General features: G+C 44.2%; 1 protein-coding gene across 2 annotated transcripts in view; it reads left to right on the top strand.

Annotated features, from left to right (window-relative positions):
- The first annotated feature begins 8,610 nt into the window (after window positions 1–8,610).
- Tram2 (translocation associated membrane protein 2) overlaps window positions 8,611–21,739 on the top strand; it is a 78,324-nt gene continuing 65,195 nt past the window's right edge. Inside the window, exon 1 of one of the 2 annotated variants that reach the window (XM_003474913.5) lies at window positions 8,611–8,770. In XM_003474913.5, coding sequence (XP_003474961.1) covers window positions 8,651–8,770 — 120 coding nt within the window. In that variant the 5' untranslated portion in view covers window positions 8,611–8,650. The remainder of the gene's footprint in view (window positions 8,771–21,739) is intronic. The other variant, XM_063233112.1, reaches the window with a different exon arrangement.

Below are 21,739 nucleotides of genomic sequence, written 5' to 3' on the forward strand. Positions count from 1 at the left end.
TTGTTTTTTTTTTGTCTTTTTGAGACAGGGTCTCACTATGTAGTTCAGGCTGACCGTGAGCTCACTTTGTAGCCCAGACTTGCAAAGATCCTCCTGCCGCAGTCTCCCAAATGATGGGATTACAGGTGTGAGCCACCACACCCAGTTGGGTTTAATGTTTTAACATCTAGATTTTGCATCATAGAAGGGATATTTTGCATCATAGAAGGATACTTCTGAGTATGATTGATTTATAATGAAATTTTAATGTTGGAGTGTAAGCATAGAGGGTCAGAATATAGGGTTGGATTTCAATGTCAGAGGAAGCCACTGCTGTGTTTTTCAAATCATTCATTCATTCATTTATTTCTGTCTGCTACTATTAATTTTGTTGCTACTATGTGATAGGGAATAAGTTGGTTCCTAAGTCACGGAGACACAAAGGTATTCTTGTCTTTAGGGCCTGAAATGTCATCCTAAGGTAAACTGTTACTAAACCTAAATATAGCTTTGGTTCTGGACATATTGACTGGGTGAAAGCAGAATCCCTGGGACCCCTTTACTGCAAACTTACCTTGGGATCAATATAAGGATGAAATGATAATACACTCATGCACTTGATCCATTAACCACCAACCTATCCACCTTTCAATATATCTACCATCCGTCTGTCTATTTATTCATTAATCCACCCACGTACCTATGCATCCACAAGCCACCCACTCACCCTATCAATTCATCTATTTACCTATCTACATGTAGTGATTGATGGATTGTGTCAACTTGAGTTTAGAAGCCTAACTCAATGTACTCAGTAATTCTACACTTTAAGGTGTAGAGCACCCATTCTAGGGCTGCTCGTCTCCTTCATAGTATAAAAGGGAAATGAAGGAAGGAAGGGCTTGTTTCTGTTCATCAGAAGAACACCGTCTTTCTCTTCAGCTGGGATGTCATCTCCTGGATTCTAGCTCACTCTTAGGCTTCTGCCTTGGATCCTTCAGGCTTTCATCACAGACCCATCGGTCCCTGATAACAGATTTGCACAGGACACTGCAGTGAACTCCAGACTTTGGACTGAAACCTTTAGTTTCCGGTGTGCAGACACCCTCTACACACTTCCTCGTCCAACTCTGTGGCTGACCATTGTAAGCCAATCTTGTGGTTTTTCATACATTTGTGTATCTTGTGTTACATGTTTCTCTAATAAAACACTGACTGATGCACTACCCATTCCTCCATTATTTACTATCCATCATTCTTCCACGGATGTGGTTAAAACTCAATTACTAGTCAGTGGGGATCAGAACACACCTAACCAATTATTGTAGCAGGAAGCTGTGCAAAGACAGAACACTGGTAGCTGCAAACACTGTCCACACCTGATAATAGCTGCTGAACACTGGGCTGTAACCTGAGAAGCTCACATGGGATAAATTTCAAGGACTGGTAACAAAGTTCAAGAGGAGGTATCCGCATTTATTCAGGATAGTGTCTAAGCTTCTCTTCACTGCTCAGAGAAGGCAACATGAAAATCAAGTAACTGAGTTTCCTGAATTGTGTTTGACCCCTTAATATTTTCTTTCCACAGTTGTTTCTGTAGAGTTTTCCCTAATGTGATGCCCCACTACATCAGTCTGATCATAAATGTTTCTCTTGTACATAGAAAAACCAAGCACTTTATGAGCAGTATAAGCTCTCAATTTTTTGCCATCCTAAAATGCTTGCTAAATGGGAGAATTCTGTGGTTGAAATTGTTCCCTGTCTTTCCGAATATTTCAATATTTTTTCTCTTGGAAATTCTTACTGCAGTTTACTCAACTCTAATGTCAAGTTGTGTCTCCTTTTTAAAATGCCACCCAACCAAGCATGCGGCCCTTGGTTCAATCCCACGAGCTGAAGGGGGAAAAAATTAAAAAATAAAAAGGCCATACTTTTCCCATCTGAAAATCAGATGGCACATTCATTAGTGGCCTGGAATTAATTTGGAAAGGGGAAGTGGGGTCCGGTGGTTAGAGCTTCACAGCCAGCAGGAGTCCTGATTCCCGTGCCTTACTCTGCTATTGAGTCCCTAGCCCACGTGAATAAGGCTCTCAGATTTTCTGAGTTATTGCCTGTCTGCTAAGGGAAGCAGGGTGGGGCAGGCAGGGTGGGGCAGGCTCGGTGGTTCATGCCTGTAATTCCAGCACTCAGCAAGTTCAAAGCCAGACTGGGATACATAGAGTTTAAGATCAGCCTGGAGTACATAGTGAGTGAAACCCTGTCTCAAACAAACAAACAAACAACAACAATAATAATATAAAAGAAGATGGACATGGGGATGGGATGTATTTTAATTTCGTTCACTCTCATAGAGTATTTAATGCTGAAACAGGAGACTAGGGCATGACATAACTGACTGAGGAAGTGGATGTGTCCTGTTAATTACAAAGTCCCAGGACACATCACATTGGAAGAGCAGTTCCCAAAGTCCTGCATGCGGGCTTCTTGCAAGAACTAGAGCACCTTTTGATGGGATGGCCTAGTGCTGACATGAGCCCAAGAAGTGGGCGATACAAAAGAAGTCCACATTGAGTTTTTTGCCATTGTTCACTCCTGCACAGTGGCCCACCCTCACACTGTCCGGTGTATTTCTTTTCCTTCTTTTACTTGGCCCAAACTCACTTTTCAGAGCCCATTTCTTTTCCTACATTTACTAAAGCTTTGCTACTGTTTGCTCTTGTTTTGACCAATTCTTTGCTTAGGACAGAGAGGAATCTAGCGAACTAGAAACTCAGAAAGAGATTCCAGCACCCAAAATATGGTAACAATACCTGAAGCATATAACTTTTTAGCATTCTATATCTTCTCTGAAAGAAAAAAAAAAAATAATTCCAGAAACAATCATGCCATGAAACAAATAATAATGGAAATGTGTACTCTATTTCACTGTTTTAATTTTTAAGTGCAAATAAAATGTTTAATTATTTAGTGACAGAATTAAAATAATTTAAGTTCTGCTTCCTCATTGTTACAATCACTGTGCTATCATTGCTTGTTTTAAATTTGTGGTGAAAAGTGAAAGAATCTATAGCATCTTGGGCTGGAGACACAAACTGCACATGAAACAAAACTGGATAATTTCAGTCAAATGTGTGCATCTAAGACTGTACACTGATATAGCCCCGCTGACTGTTGCGAATTTTTAGGATTCATTTACATGCAATATACAGTGTTTCTTCCACGATCTGTCCCTAGAATCTGCTAGGTTAAAGGAGACATTGTGGGAGCTGCCCACACCAACTCTGTCCACCTCGACTCCCTCCACCACTTGGTACACCACTGATTCCATGAAACCATTGGGGATGGTGTGGTCAGATCTGATGAATGTGGACTCGCCCTTTGGTGAAAGATGCTAGAGAACCTGATATAGTATATTCAACTGCCGTAGTACAAGCCCTTGCACTCTGTCAAGGTAAAGATCCTTTAGCCAGATGCTTCAAAGGTAACTGTTAGATGGGCAGCACTCCCAAGGCTCATGTGCTTAATATGGAAATCAGAAAACAAGGCTTGTTTTTGGATAAAAATGCACACATCCTGTGAAACAAAGAGGCAACAATGTGAAAGATGAAACACTGGAAATTAAATCTGTAATACTAATATTTTGGATTCTTGCTCCATATCAATTCTGCCTTTCTCCTGCTATTACAATTTTGTTCACCCTGCCAATGACTGGTTTAGGAATGGGCTTGAAATACAATTCTAGCCAATGAGGTGAGGGAACACCTGGGCTTTCTGAGAAATTTGCTTTCACTACTCAAAATGTCCCTTCCCTTCTTGTCTGAATTTTGATTTTTTTTTTTTTTTTTTTTAGACAGTCTCACTATATAGTATACACGGGCCTTGAACTTGATTGTGTAGCCCAGGCTGGTCTCCAACTCAGGGGGACACTCCTGCCTCAGCCCCTTGAGTGCTGGGATTACAGGTGTGCACCACTGTGCTTGGCACCTCTTGTTTAAATTCTGGTCTTGTTGTTTGAGTTACTCCTTGTTGAAGGACAGAATGCCTTTAGCTGTGGCAGCCACTTTGGAACAATGAAAAAGGAGCCTGACACAAAACCAAACTCCAGTCCCAAGTAGAAGGAGAATGAGACTCTGGTCTTTGATGCATTACCTACTCCTGGGAATTAACTAACTCCTCACTTCTTGTTATACGTTTTTGTCTTTTGAGGGTCCTTTGGTTACTGACAACTAATGGAAAGTATTCATCAACAAAGAAGTGTGCCGAGCTCCATGTCAACAAGGAGAGAGACAGTGCACAGTAATTTTTGAGCCTATAGCAATAGCATCTCTCAATCATGCATTCAACCAACACTTGATAATGCAAAATGTGAGACTCTTGTGCTCAGTACTACAGGAATATGACAGTACTGTACTGCATTCAAGCCATGATTCCTGCCTCGTGAAACCATACTATCCAATGGGAACTAAAACCTAGAGGCAAGGACAATGACGGCACGAGAACCTGGGATCACATGAGATACACAGTACTTGCAAGATACTGCGGATGCCCCTGGACTTGTGCCTTGACATTTAGGAAAGGAAAAGGTCCACAGTCTATACTGAAAGATAGCTGTCTGTTAGGTTAAGGGACAAGGAACAAGGTGATTGTGAGAGAGATTAGAGGTCACAGGTCTGGTTCAATTTAGGTAAGAGTTGATGGAGCAGGTGTGTTGCAGCTGTGACTGGATTCCTGGAGTTGACCTGACAGTGCCATGCTCTGGGAAGCCCGAGAGGCCATAGCATAGTCTGGCACAGGGAACTAGTTGCTGGGATTGTCTGGCCTGAGGCCAGGTTCACATGTACACTAATTATGTGGCCCTTGGGTCTTTTATGCAAAACAGCTACAAGAGCTTACTAATAGTAACTGTCTGATTTCCCTTACAGGGCAACTGCAAAGTGCAATATACACGTGATGGGTTATTATTTCTTTCACCTCCAGAGATAACTACATATTTACTCATTCTTTGATCTCTGTGTCTGTATCAGTTTCTATCTTGCTTCAATTGTGGAGTCGCTCTTTAGCCTCCCCTTTGATTTCATCAGTGCTCTCCCATACTTGCAATATATTCAGTGTCTTCCCCTGTTTCCTGTATTTCCAAACATGTTCTAATTGCAAAAATTTAAAGATAACTTTAAAATCCTTCCCTAGGTCTTCAAGAGTCCTCAAAACACATTTTCCCCTATTCTTATGGAACTTCTTTTAAAAATAGACTACTCTCTGATTTCTTCATCTTTTGCCCAGGGTTAGGTCCACTCCAATGTTCAATTAAAAAGTCACTCAGAGGTCATTAGTAAGCCAGGCATGGTGACCCGTCTGTAAGTCCAATAACTTGAGAGGCTGAGGTAGAATGATCAAAAGTTTGAAACATAGCTTGCTCCTGACTGAAAAAAGAAAAGAAAAAAGAAATAAAGAAAAAAGCCAAATCTAGGGGTTCATCTCATTCTTGTACTATGATTTAACCAACCCTTGTAAATCCCTGTGTCATGGCTTCCTTCACCCACTTTCTTTCCTCCTCCTCTTTCTCTTTCTTCTGAGTGTTAGGATTCACTAGAACTCTGCTCACCTCAGGCTTTTTCTGCCACCCAGAAATTCTTATAATGTCGTGGCTTCACCAGTTGGACTGAAGAGGATCCAGTGTGACTGACTTTTTCCTCCGGAACAGTTTTCACCTAAATTGTCTAAGAATGGATTTGGATGTTCTGACTCAACCCCAACTTGTATTGTCTTTTGAGATGGGGCCTTGCTATGTAGTTCAGGCTGGCCTTGAACTCATGGTGCTCCTTCTGCATCAGCCTCCGTAGGGCTGGGATTACAAGCTTGTACCACCACATCCAGGTGTTATCTCTTATTTTTTTTGAGAAATGTTTGTTTCTTTGTTGGACTGCTGTAATAGTTTTTCAGGTGATCTTCTTGACATCATTCTGCTTAAAGTGATCTTCCACTGCAGGTAGTTTTCCTCTGAAGACAGATCTAGTCTTGCTTAAAAACTTCCTACTCCTTCAAATTGTTTTAGAATAAAGTGAGACTTCTTATGGTATTCAAAACCCATTACAATCCGGCTCCAACTTAGCTAGGACTTCAAACACTCTCAGAATATGTACACGGCTTCCCCCAGAGTGACCCAAGAAAAAAGAGGAAAAACCCCAAATGTCTTTGTAGCCTAGTCTTGGAAGTCACACACCAACAGTTATGTTGTGGTCTATTTGTTAGCAGTGAGCCACTAACTCCAGCCCACACTCATGGGAAGGGGAATGAACTGCCACTTCTTGAAGGAAAGGGAGATGTATCGAGGAATTTGAGAACTACATAAGGTTTGTCTTATATCTTAGTATCTTATAACTAGCACAGTGTCTGGTACATAGTAAATGTTCCACAGATATTTCTTTTTATTTTTAAAAAGCAAAACAGAAAAAAGGGTAGAAATAATACAGAATTTAAAAAAAAACAGTAAGAAATCAACATGTTAATATATTACATACTGTTATCTTAAAGTAGTTGTTCAAGTTATAAAATGTAAGTATAAAAATGAACCAAAGAATGACAGCACAAACTATTCTTCTTGATGAACAGAGAATTAGTAGTGTGATTATCTGTCTTGCACACTTAAACATACATATAATTATATATCCAGATATTTCTTAATAAATTGTTAAAGGCAGAGATACTGCAAGCAGGGTGATTCATAGATAATTTGAGTGGGGTGAATGTAGAATGGTAGAGGTTTGTTGGAGAGATTCTTAGGTAAGAATTTATAGGACTCAGTGACTGAAAGAAAAGCTTTGGAATTTCTCCAAAACATGAGGTGCTGTCAATTTTTTAAGGTTCCTAGTATAGGCTGAAAATTCTGGGAAATAGTAAACCAATCATGTTGACTCATGATGTTTTTGGGAACTTCGAATTAAGAGATGGCTATGATGCCTGAAGCAGGCATTCAGTACTGTCTCCCTGGGTTTTAGAGTGACTAAAAGGTCAAGACGAGCATTTTAGAAGCCTGTTTCATTATACTTCAAAGGTCAGATTGGAAGTCACAGCACCCCAATGTTTACGCCAGCCCCCTTACCTCAGGTTTCTCATTTATAAATGTGTAGGTTCTATGACTTTGGGCCTTAAGAAATTGACAGCACACCACCTTATGCTGGAAATCTCTGCAACTATTACCACATAAACTGTTATGAGGAAAATGGGGAAACTGTTACTATGAACCATCCTGAAAATTGGAATTCCAGTTTTGACTCACAAAGAAATTTCTCAGGGTTCACCCCAACTGACATGGATGCAAGTTGAAAATTTGAACATAGCTCCTGCACAGAAAATCAAAACACTCCAAAATCATTGATCTGTTTCTTATAAGGTTAAACTCACACTTTAAGTCTTGAAGTTTAATAAGGTTTAGATCTATATAGTCATTACTGTGTTTCTTAATTTATTTGGGTGTCTAAGGGAATTAAAGACCTAAAGGTTGTGTACCAAATACCCACGGAACAGTGTTGAGTTTGGAAGTAAAATTGCTTTAGGAACTCCATCTAGTCTTAGTTATATTTCTAACATTGTGATTTTTAAGGATTATATTTACTTAAAGCAGAATAAGCGAGGAACTAATTTTTTTAAAAAGAAATGGAAATTAATTAGTTTCTTGTTCATTTTGCATTCTACACATTTAGAAATGCGTTAGTAGGCTCCTTCACTATAAGGATTAAATCCAATATTTGCCAATATAAATGATTAAAAAGTCTGTTTACTTTTCCAGGAGTACTTTTAAGACAATATTAAAAACAGAAATGAAAAAGAGAATTTTCTTTCTTCCATAATGTTTATTCCTATAGTTCTTCAGATTCCCTAGCACTGCCGACAGGATTTGGGAGAGACTTGGAGCACACATTCATGGTACTGTCAAAGGTCAGACCGGCAATCTTGATGCGGGTCTCCCGGGTCGCGGCCAACGCAGCCGCCCTGCGGCTGGGCCTTTGTTGTCGGCAGCGGGAGCCCGAGCCGCGCCTCGCCCACGGCCAGCTCTCCAAGGCCGCGCTGGCCGCCCATTCATTCATCGCCCGTGGAGGCGCGGCGCCCCGGGAAGGCCCGCCCGAGGTCCCCGGCTCCTGCGACCCCGCGCCGCCCTCAGCCCCCGCGGGCTCCCCAGCATATCCGGCCCGGGCCTCCGGCCCTTCCCTCGGAGGAGGAGCGGGAGCGCGAAGCGGGTCCCGGCCCACTTCCTGTCCGGAGGGGCGCGCGCGGTGGGCCGAGCACCGCCCCGGACATGCGGGCAGGCGCGGGGCGGGCGCGGAGCGGGGGTCACCAGAGTCGCGCCCGGAAGACCGCAGCGCAGCCGTAGCCTGCCGCGCGACGCCGGCTGCGTGAGGGTTAAGCGGCAGGGGGCGGGGCCGGGCCGCTGCGTTCAGAGAGCCGGCGCGGGCGGGGCGGGGCGGGGGCTGAGGCCCGGCGGCTCGGGGCGGGGGGCGGGGACGGGGGCGGGGCGCAGGAAGGGGGCGGGGCCCGAAGTTGTTCCTCGCAGGGCGGCGGGCCGCGGGCGGCGGGCGGCGCGGGGCCGGCGGGCTGACGGAGCCGGGGCTGGGGAAGTTTGCGCTGCGGCTGGGAGCCAGAGTGCGGGCCCCGCCGGCCGTGCGCGCCCGCTGCCATGGCTTTCCGCAGGAGGACGAAAAGTTACCCGCTCTTCAGCCAGGAGTTCGTCATCCACAACCATGCGGACATCGGCTTCTGCCTGGTGCTGTGCGTCCTCATCGGGCTTATGTTCGAGGTGAGCAGGACTGGGGAGGGCTGCTGGTGCGCCGCGACGCGTTCTCCGGTAGGTCCCCGGGCCTCATACGAGCCGGGACATCTGGTGCCCTGCAGGTTATCAGTGCCTCTGGCTTTGTGCACTGTGACCCTCGGCCTGTCCTCGGGTCAGCCCACACAGCACCTCAGCTCCGCGCCCTGCCCGCGGTGCCATGCTCTAGCGTCCCTTCGGACACCCACCTTATTTCTGCACCTCGCTGCAGCTGCGAAACCCTAGCCTGGTCTCGAACCAGCCGCAGCTCTGCCACGCTGGCCCGACGCGTGGGGCTTCCTTTCTGGCGGCCAGAAGCTAAAGCCCTGAGACTCCAGACTCTAGTCATTGCACAACCCTCCTCCTCCCATGTGGGGGCTACCGGCTCTTCTGAGTTCTTCCAGAGGGCGGGACCCTGGCCTTTCCCATCTCCCTTTTCATTTTCTGGTGGTTTGCATCCTTGTCGCCTCAGGAGCATGCTGCAGGTATTCACGTGTGGCTTCATGCCAGCCTCTGCCATCCTCTTATTTATTTATTTTTATCATGATCTAAAAAGCCAGTTTCGAGAAACCTTTTGTCACTCTATGGACTGTCTGATTAAGTTCAAGTGTGGCCGACCTAGAATTTCATTCCCTTTACTGGGGCGAGGAGAGGGACAGGAACAGTCTTCACTATAGCTGTGGGAACGGGACAGAGGATGGGATCCCTCTTGGACTGCAGTGCAGGCCACAGCACAGGGAGTTCTAGTAGGCCAGGGGTCAGGATCCTAGGGGGCTGCTGTGAAGGACTCCAAACTCCTACAGAGTAAGTGTGCTTATTCGGAAGTTGAAAGAACTGAAGGAGACTGGGACTGAGATTGAGGTGGTCTGTCCTGTTTCGGAGTGAGATGTGTAAGTGGCACTTCTCTTGTCTCCTTGGCTCCTCTCTGCAGGCTCCTTGGCCTTCCTTTAGACAGGTTGTTATCTGTATTCTGGGGGATGTGTTAGGAAGCTGTAACCATTTACAAGCAGCTGTAGAGATGGAGGACTTACAGTGGGGCTTGTTTTTCCTTCCATAATCCTCTGTAACTGGGTTCCTTGTCCTTTCTGGTGGAGCTGCCCTCAAGCTGGAAACATTCTTGTGGCCAGGTTAGGGTTGGATGTGTGCATGTGGGCTTGCCTAGGCTTCAGGATGTGTAGGAAGCAGTCCTGACTTGCTTTTGATGATGCTCCTCCAGTTCTGTGCTTCTCCTCCCCATCGTGGCTTTCTTGTCATGTGTAGGACAAGGTGGTGTCCCACTCTGAAGATATTGATAAAATCTCTTTTCTTCATAGGAAGGTTTTAACTGAGATCATGCCAGCGGGAGAGTCCTGTTTCCTAGCACTGTGCCTGTTCCTTGCCCCTATATCCCTGATAATATTTATCACCACGATAGCTTAATGAAATAACCAAGGATTTGTTTTGCCAGCTAATATTCTTGTGTCTGTTTTCTATCCTTAGTTCTAAGAGGCCCTCCCAGTGCCAGTCTTGGAGGATATGGCTGGAAAGACATACGTTTCAGCCATGAACCTCCTAGAACCTACCAGCTCTAGGACTGACCACGTCTCTTGCATCACTTAGGATTCTGCTGTGTTTTTAGTGTTTGTGGAGGTTTCTGGCTCTACGTGTTTTATCTGTGAAAAGAAAAAAAAAAAACAAAACTGCCTAGCATTTGAGTTTCACACTCCTTCCTTCCCTGACTCTAGTCTGATGGAAAGTCCTGTGTGTTAAACGTGCCAATCTGTGGAATTTGAAAGGTGTTAGGAACTGTTCTGTCCAGTACTGATGGATAAGAAAGGCCCATGGTGAGGAAAAACAAACACAGCTGCTCTCCTTTCTTAGAAATGGACTAGGGAGTGTGGAAAGGGCTACCGTTCCTGCTTCTCTTGCTGTTGTACCTTAGACTTACAGGATATACAGGGCAGGTATCTTCTTGGAAACATAGGGTCATCGCCTATACTGGTCTAGCAAGAAGAAGGCTTTGCCTCCAACCTCCAGTGTGGAGGGCTTGTGTTCTGTGCTGGTAGGTCCCCATTGTCTATCCCTACTCTGAGGAGGTGGGAATTTTATGTGTGTGTATATGTGTGTGTACTGGGCTTGGAACTCTTCTGGTCCTACTGAGTGAGCAGAGCTGTGTGTACAGTGGCACACTTGTAATCACAGCAGTTGGGAGGCTGAGGCAGGAAGATTGCTGTGAATTTATGGCCAGGCTGGATTACATAGTGAGTTCATGACCATAGTGAGACCTTGAAACAAAACCAATGAGAGCAGAAGCATTTGGGACTCGAGGTGAACATCTTCATCTTCAGGAAAGTGGGCCTGGTAAGAGGAGAGAGTGGTGGTGCCTCAGAACTTAGCAGGGTCTTCTGCTTGCCCAGGGCCTTCCGAGTTCTCATGGGGGGTGTGGGCACTTGTGTCATGCATAGGGATGTGTATGGTGGGGAGGAAAGCAGTCCAGAACCTGACAGAGTTTTTCCTAGAAGTGAGGCAGGCCAGCAGACACCTGACTTTTCACATTGGGTCAGGGTGGGTATGTGCCTTCAATGAGAAGCAGAGTAGGAAAAACTCCATTATAGTTCTCCCCCCCAAAAAATGACCTCTCCCCCTTCTTCTGGGGCCCCTGCCCAGCTTCTACCTATGAGCTGGGCCCATGCTGCCTACCAGAACACCCTGGGCAGCCACAGCCCTTCGTGCTCATCTCAGGCCTGCCTTGCTGAGCCTTCAGCAGTGTCCAGGGGGCATTCATTTCCTTGGAGCCCTAGGACTTCAGTTCTCTGTCTTCAGGGAGAGGTGGACTGCAAATTCCTTCCCTTGGGGTCACTTCCTTTTGGGAACACCCAGCTCCCCAACTCCACACACATACAAACACATACGTGCACACACACTTGTGCATGCACACACAGACTCACCCACTTTTGCTTTAGTTTTGGGTCTCTATTTCCAAGGCCAGGTTCTTCTCCCTGAACCCAGGTTTTCTCCTGTTCTGCAGGCTCTTTGGAATAGAGCTGTTCTTTGCAGCCACAGTACTTGGCTAAAAAATGTCAGGAATGTGGAACTTTATTTTCCCCCTCCTTCCTTTCCAGCTTTCTCTTTCTTAACTCTGCTTTTGGAGAAGTGGCTTACAGGGGAGGTTTTTCTTCCACAGTTCAGTCCTTCAGTCCTTCTCCGTCTGGGCGGTGGGCCCTGCAGGGCTCGGGTGTCCAGCTGGGGTGTGTGTGGCTCAGTTAGAAAGCAGCCTTCCCTCCCTTTTCCTTCCAGTGTCCTGTCTTGTGCCACGTTTCCAACTGAAACTGGCAGAAGAGGAAAACTCTTTCATTAGCGGATGAAGCAGGAGGAAAAGGGGGATGCAGGAAGAGGGAGGAAGCAATTTATATACTACCTTTAAAATGTCATTTCAAGACAGAAACTTTTTTTTTTTCTTCTATCTCTGCCCCTGCAGCTGCAGAGAAATGTTACTGAAATTCTGAGACTGGCATTTATAGGTTTGGTTTCTGTTTGGTCTGTGATGCCTTAGAGGTTTGGGAGCCAGGGGAGCTTTTGGGTAGTAGCCACTTGTTGCTTTTTAATTGTTTTAGAGGCAGGTGTGACGGATCTACCCTTTCTCAAGGTTACTTGTCAGGGTAAAATGTTTGCTGCATATCCAACAGGAGCGCATTGCCTACATTGCAGCCTTTAGTGTGTGGGGTTGGCCACCTGGCTCACAATCTCCTGGACAGCCTATGTGTCCTGAGGTATATCTGAAGTGAGGCTCCTCAGGCCTGTCTCTTTTTTTTTTTTACACTTTTTTTTTTTTTTATCGGTACCAGGATCAAACTCAGGACCGCCTGCTTGCAAGGCAGGTGCTTATGCCGCTGAGCTAAATCCCCAGCCCCCAGGCCTGTCTCTTAATGGTAGCATTGTGGAACAATTCTGCTTCTGTTTCCTGGGAAGCATGTAAGTGGCACAGACATGCATCTATGGACATAAGTTGTCTTTCCCTGCCTAAATTCTGATGCATGTTTGAAGAAGTTTCTTTGCCAGTTTTTAAAAAAATTAAGTTTATTGGTACATTTTAGATGTACATACTGATAACACTCATCATAGGGAATTTGTACTTGCATATGAGAGGTCTTGCTGCTGCTTTTTTTCCATTTCCTCTTTCTCTTCAACCCCACTTCCCCTCATTTTTTTTTTTTTCTGAAGTTTATCGGTACATTTTAGGTTCACATAATGATCACATTTATCACACGGAATTTGTACCTGCACATGATATACTTTTTTTGGTGGTTGTTGTCTTTTTGAGATAGGGTTTTGCTATGCAGTTCAGGCTGACCTTGAGTTCTCAGTGATTCTCCTGCCTCAGCCTCCTGAGGGCTGGGATTACAGATGTGTACTTCCATGTCCTGCCTATACCTTGATCCTTTTTTTTTCCCCATTCTTCTCACCTCCCTTCATCCTCTCTTCCCCTCCTTATATACAAAAGCTTTGCTTCCACTTTTTACTTGTAGTCTCTGTTTTTCCTTGTCCCTCCCTACCCCCTCCCTTCCTCTTGTCATTTGGCTATTTTGTTCCTGTTTCGAAATATCTGTTATACATTTTGGTCTTTATTTACACTTTCGGTTTCTCCCATCAGAGAAACAATGTGATATTTACACATGTGTCTTGTTTACTTCACTTAAGGGTATGATTTCAAGGTGCCTCCATTTAGCTAGAAATGGCTCAAGTTTAATCCTTCTTTATGACAGAGTACTACTCCATTATATTTAACAAAAACCCCACATCTTTATCCATCCTTTAGTTAATGTCTTTGCCAGTACTTATAGTTCCTGATTTCGTGCTTCTTGCTCTTTAGCCTGTGACGTAGTTCATGAGTGTTATACAACAATTTGAGCTCACTTCATTCTCTTGGGTTTGGTGTTGGATTCCCTTGTTTGGTGGGTGGTTTTCTACATGCATAGCTCAGTGATTTGAACAACAGAGGAGAAATCTGGAGCTAGATTTTCTTCTGGTCAGGCTTCTTTTGTGCTAACCTATGGGGATGTAAGACATACAGTTTATTCTGTTTTCTTCCTTTGGCAAAAATGTGATATCTAGAAAGATACTATTGATCGCTTAGTGAATTTTTGACCCTAACTGCAGGATGAAGACTAGCACATGTGAAAACACCCATTGTGGTGACTGGCGCACGGGTGCATCAGCCACACTGAAGGCTTTATTACTGGCGTTGTCATTGGATCTATGAGTTCATTTCCCACCTGTAGGTGGTTCAGTGGGTCATCCTAGCTGACGTGTTTTGAGATGGAGACATTTCCCCCCAGATTCTTCAGATGGGTCGATCACTAGCTCTACCCTGAGCTCCCATTTTCCCCAGGAATCCTTGTAGTGTGGATGCTTGGTGCAGAACATCAGTTTTCTCTGGCATCCAGCGCACAGGCCTTGGGTACTGGAGAGTCCTCTGTGCTGCTGCAGCCAGCTTTGTGAAGGAGTAAAAACCACGAGGAGACTGTCCCGCAAGCTAAGTAGGTGCTACTTTTCTTTTGCTTGCACTGTTGTCTGAACCTCAGTCATGCATTTTTCGGAGGCACTGTCCAGACTGGTCACAACAGAGAGCCTTAGTCCTGACTGTTTGTAGAATAACATGTGTTGCTATGGTGAAAGCTTCACTTTGGCAGGCATGAACTCCTTTTTGATCTGCTGCTTCATGGGCAGGGGCCCCAGAAATCACTCTGTGGCATAGCTGATGTACCTCTCATTCCCACCCTGATAAATGACGAAGTCAGAGGTTTGATAAGAGTGGGTTTAGAGTTCCCAAATGACAGAAGTGCTTTCTAATCAGCAGGAGTGCTATTAGCAGGCTTCGGTGGGAAAGTTTCCTGATACTATCTCTTCACCTTTTTATCCAGCACTGTGTATCTGGTATCCATTGGTACCTCATAGTTAAAGGGGGAGGGGTAAACAGTAAAACTAATGTGATTCCTGAACAGCCCTTCTTGTTTCATGAGCAGACTGTTACTTTTTCCAGTCTGCTACTTTGCCTTGATTTACCTTCACTGTCTCATATCTCTTCCCCTGGAGGAGAACTAAACTTAACCTTATCATAGCTGGTAATGTTACAAGTTAACTCTGGGGCTCAGGATTTAGCTCAGTGGCATAAGCACCTGCCTTGCAAGCCAGTGGTTGTGAGTTTGACCCCCAGTACCAATAAACAAAAAAACAAAAACAAGTTAACTGATTTAAAGAGGTTTTCAAGCAATTCTTCTGGGTGGTGTAAGTTCACACAGCTTTTTCTGCTTTTCAGCAGAGAAAAAATGGGACCAGATCTTGAGGTGGGGGGCTCTGGGACATCTAGTCCTCCTGTGAGTTTGGGGGACCCCAGGGTTAGAAGAGGGGCTGCCCTCTGGTTTGCCACCACAGCCACGTTGCCTCTTGATGTCTTCCTTTTTGGCTGGAGAGGTTGGCAGCATTTTACATCTGTGAAATGCTTTACTGGCCTCACCCTGTAATCGGGATGGTTTATGGGGGTTGTCATAACCATCCAGAGCCTGGCTTCTAGAGGAGAGACTTGGCCAAGGACCATCCACTCTGCATTAGAGACGGAGCCAAAATAAGAATTCAGCAATGTCTGGCTCGCATTTAGAGCTCAGCCTGATGCTTCCACGAATGGGGAATGGGGCGTCTATGGAATGTAGCCACAGGCAGCTTTATTTTTCTTTGTCTGAGTGGAATCTGTTTATTACCTGGAAGTAATGTCTGTGGGACATTGTTCCACTTGGAGGCTTTCTGCCTGGAATAATCATTGAAATTTGCATCTCCCTGAAAGAGACCACAGAACACAACCCAAATGTGTGTGTCTATCACATGTGAGTACAGGCGAATGGGCAGAAGCTTTATCTACCACTAAGGTTACTGCCAACATCTGTGTAAGAAAAGGTGCTTTTGGCAGTCAGAAGTTCACAGTCTTTATCATCAGGTTGATATTGTGGTTGTAACTCAAGGGCATATCTTTTTTTCTTACTTACAAGTTCTTAAATTTACATAAGTTTCCCTGAGAAGAAAACCCAATAAGTCACTTACTGTATTTACAGGAGAGGAAATGACGCTTCCCCTTCCCTGTTGGGGAGATTGCCCAGCACTCCAATATGAATTTTTAGCAAAAGGAAGCTACATCTCTGATCTATCTCTTGTGCATTTTCTACACTTATGCTTATTGGAATTCTCAACTCTTTGAATGCCAGTCTATATGTAGAAGTTTTCAAATGGTATCTTTCTTAAGAGCTCTTAAGTGCTTATTTATTTGGCAGATCTTTATGGAGTTCTGGAGTACCTGCTGTGTACTGTTGGGATCTGGGACTGCAAAAATGAATTAAGTGGGTTCCTGTCCAAAGAGATTATACTCTAATGAATTAAAACTGCTAGCTGGTTGGGTGTGGTGGTGTGTGTCTGTAATCCTAGCATTTGGGATGCTGAGGCAGGATCACTGTGAGCTATATAGTAAGCAAGTTCAAGGCCAGCCTGAACTATATAGCAAGTAGTCTCAAAAAATCAAAACCAAAACCAGCCAACCAATTAAAAACTGTTACCTTCTTTGTGGATAGGATTTAGGTCTTAAATGAGAGATGGGTGTCAGGTGTAACTTTAGATACTTGTGCCTCAACTTTGAGTAACTTCTCTCTTGGTTGAAGGGGTGTCTTATTAATTTAGACCTAATACTCTAGATGTGGGGTTGTCAGTAGTTAGAGAAGGGTGGTGGGGTCACCTAGGTATTTTCTGAGGCACAGCTGGAACTTGTTTTTTTTTTTATTTTTTGGAGACAGGGTTTCACTATGTAATTCATTCTGACCTTGAACTCACTATGTAGCCCATATTGGCTTTGAACTCATGAGAGTCCTCCTGCCTCAGCCTCTTAAATATTGTGACTATAGGTGTGTGCCACCACTATAGTCAGTAGTCTGTTGAGGCTGCTGTCATGAAAATTCTATAGACCTGGGGATTTAAGCAACCAATACCCATTTCTTATAGTTCTGCAGACTGGGCAAGTCAAAGGTCAATGCAGTGGCAGATTCAGTGTCTGGGAAGGATCTATTACCTTATTCATAATGGTTGTCTCTTTACATCTTCACATAGCAGAAAGAAGGGAAGGAGTGGGTGGGGGAAGCTAATCTCCATGGCCTGTTTTATAAGGGCACGAATCCCGTTTATGAATTTTCTTTTTTTTTTTTTCCCTCCCATTAGTGAGTTAAATTTTTTTTTTTCATCGGTACCGGAGATCGAACTCACGACTGCCCTGCTTCCAAGGCAGGCGCTTATGCCACTGAACTAAATCCCCAGCCCCTCATTTATGAATTTTCTACCCTATGACCTAATTTCCTGAAGGCCCTATCTCCATATGTTTTCACACTGGGGATTAGGAGTGTTCGGTTGTTTTGAGGCAAGGTCTCACTGTGTAGCCTAGGCTGGCCTTGAACTCACTGTGATTCTCCTACCTTAGCCTCCTAAGTGCTGGGATTACAGGTGTGCACCACCACGCTGGGATGTTTTGGTTTTTTAAGACAGGGTCTTGCTCTGTAGTTCAGGCTGGTCCTGAGCTCTGTGAACTGACTGTGAACATGTGAACATGTTTCTTTCTGTTTCAGCCTACTGAGTGCTGGGATTATAGGAGTGTGCCACAACATCTGGTTTGGGGGTTAGGATTTTAACATGGACATTTTGAGGGAGCACTTAACACCCATAACAGCATGTGTATGTAATGTGCTCCGAGACCTTTTTACTGAATGAAAACCTAGTTGAAGTTGAGACTCATCCAGATGGTTTCTTAAGCATTTGAACATTCCAGCATTACCTGTAGTGTTCCTGTTGAGTTGTTAGAGGTGATCGTACCTAGCAGGGAAGGATAAAGTCCTCCAAGTCTCCACTGCTCTTGCCTTGAAATAGGAAGGATTCTTAATAGAGCACACCTGAATTTTGCAGGATAGAGTATTGATTGTTTAATCAGTTTGTTCCATCATCTTTATTTGTAAAGATGTGGTAGATAGTCTGTCAGAAGGAATATTTATTTTTATTTAATATTTTTCTTTTTCTGGAGAATTTTTAAGGGTCTATTAAGCAGTTCTCAGCACCATTATGGAGATTTCTATGCTATTGAGAAAGCAGAGAGATGTGTCTTGCTCAGGACTGTGGGTAGTGTGATGGAACATATGCCCCTCCTTCCCTTGTGCTTGAGGGGTGCACAGGACAGGCAGCATATGTTGGGGTTCTCGCTGGGTGCCAAGTACAGCGCCAGGATCTTTGGGAGTGGCATTCAGAGTAAGTGAGAGTGTATCTTGGGCTTTGAGGTGCCAGGGATGTGTGAGCAGCTTTTCCTGAAGGTTTAGAGCAGTCTGGGGCTCCTGATCTAAGGAGCAGCTCTTGGATAACAGGCCTCCCTTCCAGCCATGCCTGGAATCTTGCAGGAAGTCGCAGGGCCTGTTCTACAATGCTCGGTTTCCGGCAGGGAAGAATTCCTTGGAAGTTGGAGCAGAATTGAACTTTTTAGACCATATGCTTGTGGAGTTTAGAGAATGTTTTTAGTGTGTAGTCTGAATTTGTACTGCACCAACTTTTGACTTCAGTGGGCAAGGAAGAAACTGCAGTAAACTTGTTTGTGTGAATTTTGTGACTGTTATTTGGAAGAGCGATGTTGAAAGGAATGGGTAATAGCTTTTTAAAAACTTATTTTTTTTTTTTTTTTAATATAGCAGTTTTGTCTCTGGTTTGAGAATGAAGGCAGGAACTTGTGCTTCTCTCCAGTCTTCAGGGCAGAGTCCTGGCAAGTGCCCCGTGAAGGCTGCCACAGGGAGGGGTGTGGTAGAAGGGAGGAGGACTCAGGCCTCAACTCTTCCAGGGAACAGCAGTGTGGCTCATGCAGCACCCTTCACCTCTCCTGCCTGCCCTTGCTCCCAGGGAGGGTTTGGCTGGGTTTAGTTGCCTCTCCAAAATATGAGCAGATAGAGCAGGAACAGAAAATGTGCACAGGGCTTAAGTTGCTGGCCACAGTTAGGAGACAGCAGGAGGCACCTTCCTCTAGTCCTACAGATTTAGGAGTAGGAACTAGTATGCCTTTGTCAGGTTAGGAGGCCCAGTTTCCCATCTTGATTGGATTTCTTATTTACATTGAAATTGGGTTCTAGCCTAAATTTGGGATCAGCATGTAATTACAGCCCAGTGGAACCTAGGTTAGGGGAAGGGACTCCCCCTTCCCCCCCATAGATTAGAAAGAAATTGTTTGAGATGAGGGAATGGCGGACTTGACTTTGTGTTTTTCATGTCAGGTACTCTAAGGGCCTCTGCTGGACTCTCACTAGGATACCTAGGGAGACTAAGAGGTGATCCCTGCCTGGGTAGATTGGCCCATGGCTTCTGGTTTTTTGTTTGTTTGTTTTTGAGACTCTCACTTTGTAGTTCAAGCTGGCCTTGAACTCACTTTGTAGCCCAGGCTGGGCATGAACTTTCGGGATCCTCTTGCCTCATCCTCCTGAATGCTGGAATTACAGGTGTGCACCACCACGCCTGGCATGGTCCAGGACTTCTCCTCAGCTAAGTCAGATTTTTTTCATAGTAGTCCTCTGAATGTGGTCTAGGGTCCTGGGCTTGCGGAAGTTATTTTTATATTTGATGATATGGTCATCATATACACACAAGCACTTCTGTGGCTTATTTATTTATTTATTTTGGTACCAGGGATCAAATTCAAACGACTGCACACTTGCAAGGCAGGCGCTTATGCCGCTGAGCTAAATCCCCAGCCTTCCTGGGGCTTATTTTTTTTTTTTTTTGAGATCGGTAGGGTGAACCTAGAGACTGAACCTGACCTCCAGTAGTGTTCCGAAGGCTTTGCTCCCCATGTAGGAGTGTTACTTCTGTATGTTCTCACTTCATCTCCTACTGGCCTCTTCAGCACGCTTTCTTCCTCGGAATGATGGAGTGAATTAAAAACAGTACTGGAGTGGAGAAAATGTTTCGGCCGAGATACGTGGGCACTGCTGACTCTATATCAGTACCGACCAATGCAGTAGCTGCTTGCCACATTCAGCTGTTTAAATATAAGCTCATTACAGTAAAATGTAGTTTTTAGTCATACTAGGCACATTTCAAGTGCTTGATGGTACAGCTAAGAACATTTTGGTTATCACAGAAAATTCTGTTGGATTGTGATGGTCTATACATTGCCTATGCGTTTCTAATTTTGCTGCTTTTTCATTACTGAGACAAAAATACCCAGTTAAAACATCCAGAATTAAAGGAGAAAAGGTGTATTTCAGCTCACAGTGTGTAGAGGTTTCAGTCTGTAGTTGGTTGGCTCTGAGGTGTAGGGTGCGTAGGAGAGGAGACTTGCAGAGGAGAAAGAATCTATGGCATGCAACAGACAGTGAAGGCAGTGAAGCAGCAGCAGCAGCAGCAGCAGCCTTCTTTCCAGCCCTTGTATTCTGTCCACACTACCTGCCCTTGGGTGGGTAGCACTTACCCCTAGCATGAGGCATTCAATCTGCCGCCTCCAAAAGCCCACCTAGGACTGAAGAGAGATATCTAAATACAAGCCATAACAGTTTATTTATTACAATAACAAGTAGTAGGGGATGCTTGTGATGTAGTTCTATTAGGAAACCATTAGAGGCCATGAATCACAGTAGTTAAGCTCTCATGTGGCCCTGATACTGCTTGAGTTTCAATTCTGTTTGACATTCTACCAGTGCCGTATAGACAAGTTCCTTAACTTCTGTTTCCTCTAGTTTCTTCCTTAGTTAAATGGGAATATAGTATGTAAAAGAGTTGTTGAGAGTGCTGGAAATGTTAATACAAATACTGCACTTCGGAGAGGGCTTGGTACAGCTAAGAGCCCAGTACGTGTTACTTATTGTTATTATTACATTCATAAAGTAGAGGAATAATACTTTAGCTATGTGCATTTCCTTTCTGTGGCTGCTTCATTCACTGGGAATGTACAGTCATACCTTAGTACTTGACTGCTTTGAAACTTGTCTGACTAGGTAATTGGCGCATTTTGATAGGAAAATTTTGTCCTTTGGTACTTACCACACAAGCTAGAACGTACTGATGTTAATTGCTTTCTAAATCGTTACCCTTCTTTGCCAAAACAGTGTGTGTGGTACTTGTCCTTTTTGGTGCACATCTTACCCCACACCCCAGCCAGTTAAGGATGAGAATCAGGATGCAGGTCAGAGCAGCTGGAAGATGCTCTTACGCTTGTCCTCAGGTACCATGTATTCCATGGCCCATCTGCACACAACTTTACACACAGCCTGATGGAGCATGGTTATGTTTTCCAAGTTTATAGGGGAGAAAAGAAGAAGAAAAAGATGAAAGTGCCTGGGGTAGTATAACTAGTAGTGGTAGCTGAAAGCCGGGAGGGTTATCTCTTATTGAATACTTAGAAGTCATAAGAAACAACCCCCCCCCCAAAAAAAAAAGACTTTTTGTATCATTTAGTATATGAACCAATAGCTGTTATTATGATAGACTACTACAGTACAATATTCGGTGATAGTTACGCTGAAGCTCCATGAACAAGTAAAGAGTATGCAACACAGGTTGAATATTTCTAATTCCTAAATCCAAAACCCAAAATGCTTCAGAGTCTGAAACTTTCTGAGCGCTGACATGATACGACAGTGGAAAATTCCACAGTATGAATGAAGCTTAGTTTCATGAAAAAATATTAAAAACAGTTATTTATAAAATTATCTTTAAGCAATATAAATGAATTTTATTTTTAGAATTTCATTTTCATTTGGGTTTTATTCCCATGATTTCTCATTATGTATTTGCAAATTTTCCAAAATCTGAGAAAATCTGAAACCCAGAATACTTCTCACTCTGCACACTCATACGGATTTTTTTTTTTTTTTTTGAAAGATACACATTGAGAGTAACTAATGTTAAAGTTTCAAGCTTGGATCTTTAGTCATA

Source organism: Cavia porcellus, unplaced genomic scaffold (genome assembly GCF_034190915.1).
Source record: "Cavia porcellus strain 051 isolate PalLab524CR breed Dunkin Hartley unplaced genomic scaffold, mCavPor4.1 scaffold_22, whole genome shotgun sequence".
Taxonomy (NCBI): domain Eukaryota; kingdom Metazoa; phylum Chordata; class Mammalia; order Rodentia; family Caviidae; genus Cavia; species Cavia porcellus.